We start from the raw sequence: 6,914 nt of genomic DNA on the forward strand, positions 1-6,914 counted from the left end.
AAGGCTTTCGCCTTAAGTTTCAGAAGGCAGGTCTGACTTACTTTCCTCTGCTAACAACAAAAATATTTTAAAACAATTTCTGAGAGGGTCTATCAGTGCTAATTGATTTTGAGTTTCAACCAGGTAAGTGTGTAGCAAGTTGCAGCTCCCTACCCCGTAAATTTTCGCCTTCAACTATTTCTGGATGTGAGGAGTTCAGCATTTTGGTTACGAGTGCCTTTATAGCCAATACAGTTGCGGAACGTTAAAGTAGCATTACTCTATAGGTGGCCACTGTGAGCTTGAAGACTTCCACATAAACCCCTTCCAAAATATCTGTGTGTCCTGGTCAGGATAAAATAAATTGTGCATATCTATGATATTATACTGATGAATTTAACGGAGTAGTGACATGATGTTCTCGAGTTGTCATTTTATTTTACCTTAAACCGAGGTTTAACCCCCGTATTCAGAAATTCTCCTTAATTTAAGCCCTTGCTTAACTTAGTGAATATAACATACGGCATGAACGTGCCCAAGAAGCTCATTGCCTTTCCTCGGGCGCACTCACTTCGGGCATCCACTTGACGAAGTCAAGCATGGGCTTCAAGTTAAGGTGCATTTCTGAACATGGGAGGTAAGTAATCTAAACATTAGAAAACATAGCAAACATCAGAGCGCACTAAATAATTTACTATAGTACTTGTTCCTATGAACCAGTTTCAGTTCTGGTGCCCAGGAAGCGCAGGTGTGTATGCTTTGTGATGTGATGCACTGACCTGATCTGTTCCTGCTATCGCCATGACTGCTACACGCTCGTGCACCCAGAACAAACACAAGTACAAATTATTTTTTATGAGCAATGTCATCATACCTAATCTTATTGCCACACAATCTTGGTAAATTTTGTTCACTATCAAGATGTCATGGTGATGTCAATGACAAGCATATCTGGTACTTTGAGATGAACTTAAGTACATTAAATGACGATGTCTTGTGCTTCCCGACTTTCTTACAAGTGTCATCTTTTTATCAATGAGAAGTGCCTGGTAGGGTTTCTTCAACTTTGAAAATATGTCAGTGCTTCTTTAAAAGCTTTGCATCTGGTTTCATGAAAGCGCAACAGGCTCCAAGTGTAAGCTTGCACAAGCTGAACTGCGACAGAAGCTCACTCGTCAGTTTCCTTAATGTTCATGTGTTTATGTGCATCAGAATGCTACTTCGCAAACCTGCTTTATACTCTTGTCAACTACGAGTTTGTCTATGTCCACTAATTGCTGTAAGGTTTTATTTAGCATGCATAAAGACACTTTAGCACTCTTGGCAATTTTGATCTCGTCAGGTCTTCAGAGGTGGCATGCAACCTTACTCGGATCTTGCAATCTAGGCTTTATGAGGGGAGCAAGTGCCACCATAAAGCTGCTTGTGCCTTATTAAACAATGCATAATCAGATTGCAAAGTAGTTTAGGTACCAAGAATTTGCATTTTAGTGCTTATGAGAATTGCCTACACAGCTACAGGTGCCATATCACTTTCGGGGACATCACTAATAGTGCATGTTCATTGGATAACTCGGGGGGACAGGAAGCCCATCACTCCAGTGAGGTATAACATTGGATATTACGTCATACAAAAGCAAAAATATCCCTGAAAATTATAGATTGAAAATACCGCCCCAGGCCTTGCAGTACAATGGCTTGTTACAGGCGTGAAGAGTGTTAATATTTGAAGACATTTGCGCACAATGAAGCATGTGAAAGAGGCAACCAGAGTGTTCCTGCCCATGGCCTGAATGTGAGCACTTATTTTTCTAATGTTGCCAAGGGGAAATGAAGCTTACAAGCATCAATTCCAGAGCACTAAATGAGTGAGCAGACAGCAGTGCACATTCCAGTTCATTTTCGTTTTTTTTAGGATACTGTGGCACATGAGTGCATGGAAACTTTATATAATGTATCTGTGCACTTTAAAAATCGTGAAATTTTTTTCTTTCAATGTTCCCATTGCATACTTTGAACACCACTTCCTGGACCAAAATTAACTAAGACTATGTTCATTAATGTACACTATTTCAATATTTTCTTGATTCCAAAGTACTTCCAGCAGTACTTGAAGAAGGAAAACAAATTGAGCTGCTTTTTGCCTAACATGAAGTATGGTGCAGCTGTTTACAATGTAGTACCTAAGAATTTGAGGCTTCTCTTACATAAATGAATTCTCCACAGTTTATTTTCTATAGACATACTCTCTTTTCAACAGGCACATTTAGAAGTGCATCAGGTCAAATAAACCTTGCAGAGATGCAAGCAGAAAGCTAGCCAGTGAATATGCACTGACACACAAAAATTAAAGTTGGGTTTCATTCGAAATACCCTTTACCTAGCCACTCATCCCCTTGAGGGCAATTAAGCAGAATCACTAATATACAAAGACAAGCACGAGAGAGGGCGGGTACCCGAGACAGTTGATAACACCATGATGCACAGAACGGCTAACAAGACTGTGCTCTTCCATGGTTGGCAGTTCTGTGCTATCTACGCTGATGTGAAATATTAAACACTGTATTAGCATTCAACCACTAATTATTCTTTAAACGTTAGACCCGCTGCGGTTTCTCAGTTAGCTAAGGCGTTGCGCTGTTGAGCACGAGGTCGCGGGATCGAATCCCAGTCGCGGCGGCAGCATTTTGATGGAGGCAAAATGCAAAAACACCCGTGTGCTTGCGTTGTAGTGCACGTTTTGACCAGGTGGTCAAAATTAATCTGGAGCCCTCCGCTACAGCGTGCCTCATAATCAGAACTGGTTTTGGCATGCAAAACCCCACAAAGAAGAAGAATAATTCTTTAAATGTTAGCTTAAACCCAAGGTGAACATGTATAAAATATAATTATGTGATACGTAAATGTGAAGCTGGTTTTGTATCCTGAATGCCAGCTATGCATTTCTGGTCATACTGTAAACACTACACAAGAATGGTACGCTGCACCTCCTAAAGCAGATAAATCACACGCCAGCTATTCCTGTTATAACGTTTTTATTTCTAGACTGTTACATGTTGGCAAAGAAACAATAGGATGATGCCAGTGGCGTAAGCCTTCACCATTAAGCTGAGGAGAGTACACACTCCGAAGAAACATTGTGGATGCATCAAAGTGTTCAAAGCTGTGCATGCTCAGTGATGTGCACCACATTCTACAACAGTAGCAGTTTAAAGAAAGAGAAAAATAAACATCTTAGCAATGCAACTCAACTGCAAACTACAAATGTTACAGTCTAACACTTAAAACAGCAAGCTTCTTTTGCCAGCTAAAGAAGAAGAAAAAAAAATATTTGCTGCCACAAACTACATCTACGTGAATGTGACATTGCTGGACACAAACCCTGGTGATAAGTGCTGCAAAATTTCTTTTCAAGCACAGATAAAAACACTCTAGTGGTTGCACAGCTAAGAATATGAAGAATTTATGACTTCCAAAGTATACATTTTCAACTTGACATGCAGAGCAGGAGTTGAGGTTCCATGCCTCATGGTTAAAAATTCTGTGCATACTCGTGCAAATAAATTTTTAGCTAAACAAAGGTGAAGGCAGGCAGTATGATGTCATAAAAAATGTTTAAATAGAGGCTCCTATTGGTAACACAAGAATATAACATCAGCAAAAAGCATGAAACCAATAGAAGACGTGCAAAGCATGAAGATAAATTTAGTCGAAAGAACACATGAAAGGACGTGCTGTGGGAGGTCCTTCCACGGGTGTTGTTGTAGACCAGCTTTCAACATTGGCATTGATGAGTTCTTCAATGACCTTCTGGATGTCTCCTGAATGTTTCTTAAGCAGGACCGAGTTGAGCTCCCGGTTCCTGAAGCCCATCTCAAAGAGCTTGTTCTCGGGTGCAAGGTGTGCCGGTGGCATCCACTGTGAAGAGCTCATTCGCTGCCTCTCTTGTTGGATTCCTGTGAAGACTGTCTTGGCTGTATTGAACACTGTGGCTGCAGCATTTAAGGCTCCATTGACAAGGGCTTCTGGAAGTGCATCACCAACTGCTTCCACTTTGTAGGTCTTTCGAGTCGAAAACGCTGGCTTTGTCGCCGACCTGGCAGCATCTGGGTTGTCGTCAGTCGAGCTGGCTTCATTTTGCTTCTCATCACGGTCGGAAGGTCTTTTGATGTCAGCTGTGCTTGTCTGGGTTGTTGAGGTTGAAGAGTTAGATGCATCAGACTCAGTCAGAGGATCTCTGAATCGCAGAGGGAGGGTAGGAGTACCGGCATTCTCTCCTTCATTATCACTGTATCCCTGAGGAGGTGCAACAGCAGACGCAGACATGCACTGTAATGGATCACAGTAGTTGCACTTGGGAGGCTTGGCTATCACTTCGCAAGAAGTTGCCGCACTCTGCAGGGCAGATTCACTTCTTTCCTCTGCAGGCTTCGGTTCTGGGAGATTGAATGGGATGTTGAGATTGAAACAAGATGGCAGAGGCACAACTTCAAAGTCAGCCTCTGTCTCCACGCTGCTCAGGCTGAGCACACTGGCAGACTCTTCAGTATCATGAAGGATTGGCATGTCCAGGATAGACATGTTTGAACCAAGAGCTGCTACATTACTCTCTTCCCCCTCTTCAGGTTCAGGTGATTTGCGAGGAGTAACTGCAGCTGGAGTATTGAACGGGGTCGCAGTGTGCGACACAATGTTCGCTTTAAGTCCAGTGGCAAAGTCCTCTGGCTTGAGAGTAGATTCATGGCTGAAGTCGTCATCTGCTCCAGCAACGACCTTGAGGCTGGACATGTGCTTCTGTTTTGGCTCAAGGGTGAGAGCAGGGTCCACAACCACATTGCACCACAGTCGGTGGCCAAAGTAGCCCTGTGGACTGAACATCCTCCAGTGGGTCTGGTAGTGGCCGGGCTCGTGAGGTGCTGTGAACTGCACTTCCAGCATGCCTTCTTCATTCGGCATCAGTCGAGGTGCCTCAATGTCCGTGTCATTCGGCATAAGCCCTAAGGTGCCCCAGCAATACTTCAAAAGGATATTCTCGTCCCAAGCTCTGTTCCCTGAGTTTCGCACTTTCCACCGCTTCGTGAAGCGCGTTCCCGGCTGGACGTGAGTCCAGTCCGGGATGGTGTCGTCGCAGACGAACTCGGAATCAAAGGCGTCGGGATTCAAATAGTTCTCGGAGCTGGACGACGCGCCAGGCAGTCTGTAGATGTTGCTGTCCCTGAGATTATATTTTTCGAGCTTCTTCATAAGCTTCTGCATTTTCATCTCTTGCTTCATTTCCCGGATCGCAGACGCGCGGTTTGGCGAGCGTATCGGCCGGAAGGTACAACCATTGGACCGCTTGCGACGCGGGATCTGCTGCAGAGAGCCAGCTGGTTTGCGAATTTTCAGCATTGCGTGAGAGCTGTCGTGCACGCTGGGCAGCGATTCGCACACCTCGCACAGATCATAATTCTGGCAGATACAGCACCTGTAGCGGACTCCCTGAACCTGGCAGCGGCAATTGCTGCACGTCGGCGCGTCCGGGAATGCGTCTGCGGCGGTGGCTGCCGCCGTCCACTTGTCGACCTTGCGCTCGTCGAGCCGTTTGAAAACCTCTGCCGTAACTTCATCCTTGAGCTCGTTCCTGAGCGTTCGCACAAAGTCGACGAACCAGGCTGGTGGGCTTGTACCGCCGTCACCTGCATCGGCTCGTGGCAGGGCTGACGACGTCTCCGATGAAGCGATGGCTGGTGCAACATGCGCGTCTGTCTGCGTCTCCGACGCAGCGGCCGACGCGTTGTTGTTTCCGCCAACAAACACGAACTCCCCAGAGACGCTGCCGCCGTGGGGGCTGCTTAACGGCTGCGTCGCAGCGCTTGCCGATGGCACATCTTCTTCTGTGATTTGCAACTGTAGTACGTTGCCTTTCTTCTCGGCGATGCGGATCGCTTCTTGCATTTCGGGCTCCGAAGAAAGCAGCACCCTCTCGTCCTCGTCATCGGCGTACGTTATGCGGACGGCGGACGCAGTCGGGGACAAGCCACAGCCTTGCAGCAGCGTGTTCTGTACTGTAGCCCAGCTCGAGTCACTCGGCAAACTCAGTTGAAATCGTATGGGACGCGGCGTAAACTCCACAACGAAGCGAGTCTCAGCCATGTTCACATAATTTTCGTCGTCAACGAGTGCAGCTGATATGCGCATTTTCCTGTCCTCCTGCCCAGCCAGAGTTTAGCTATGACGTCATAAGGAAGACGGTTGCCGCTAGGCTTCGCGTGATGCGTGAAGTATCGCCGCGCCATCAAGTTTCAGTTTCGATTTCCGCTGGCTGAAAACAGCAATGCTCGCGTTTCGCAACCGCTGAGCAAACTTGAATTGAATTTGCTGCTTTTAAAAGAAAAGATAGTTAGGCTATAGAAGCTATACGACGCGGCTGTTAACTTAGGTACTAATTGTTTTTACAGAACTACCCAATAATCGAAAGAAATAAAGACTTGGAATCACAAAGCTTACAGCTTTACAGCTAAAAGCGATGTAACGACAAACTAAGTCTACCAGAATGTCTAAACTGGCCGAATTCCTTAGTATATTAATTTATTGCTTATAGGAAATCGCATCTGTAAGTTATTAGTATGTTTCAGAACTAGTATATCGATTCTGTTCACTTTTGCAGAACTTTGCAGAACTCTAGCACGTTTTGTGATCGAAGAAATAATGTTGCGAACGTGATGCTGTAATTAAAAAAAAAAAGAACACGTTTTTTTTCGGTAATTTTCGCATGAGCTGATCAGCGCAAGAAAAAATTGTCCCCTCATTAACTAAAATTCCACTTCTTTCAAACGCCCAACAGTAATTCAGGTCGGAATAAGTCGACCATGCGCTCACCAGAAAAACGACGTGTCAAGGTTAAAGCGACAGCAGGAGCGCAAAGTTTTGAAGCAACAACAAGTTCATCTAGT

The 6,914-nt window shown here is 45.1% G+C and overlaps 1 protein-coding gene across 1 annotated transcript; it reads right to left on the minus strand.

The window, feature by feature from the left end:
• Nucleotides 1-2,997: 2,997 nt before the first annotated feature.
• On the minus strand, nt 2,998-6,191 carry LOC119456054 (next to BRCA1 gene 1 protein). The gene has a single exon (XM_037717650.2). It carries the CDS (start codon nt 6,157-6,159, stop codon nt 3,685-3,687), a length of 2,475 nt encoding a protein of 824 aa, XP_037573578.1. The 5' UTR covers nt 6,160-6,191; the 3' UTR covers nt 2,998-3,684.
• Nucleotides 6,192-6,914: the final 723 nt, after the last annotated feature.

This window comes from Dermacentor silvarum, chromosome 6 (assembly GCF_013339745.2).
Source record: "Dermacentor silvarum isolate Dsil-2018 chromosome 6, BIME_Dsil_1.4, whole genome shotgun sequence".
NCBI classification, from domain to species: domain Eukaryota; kingdom Metazoa; phylum Arthropoda; class Arachnida; order Ixodida; family Ixodidae; genus Dermacentor; species Dermacentor silvarum.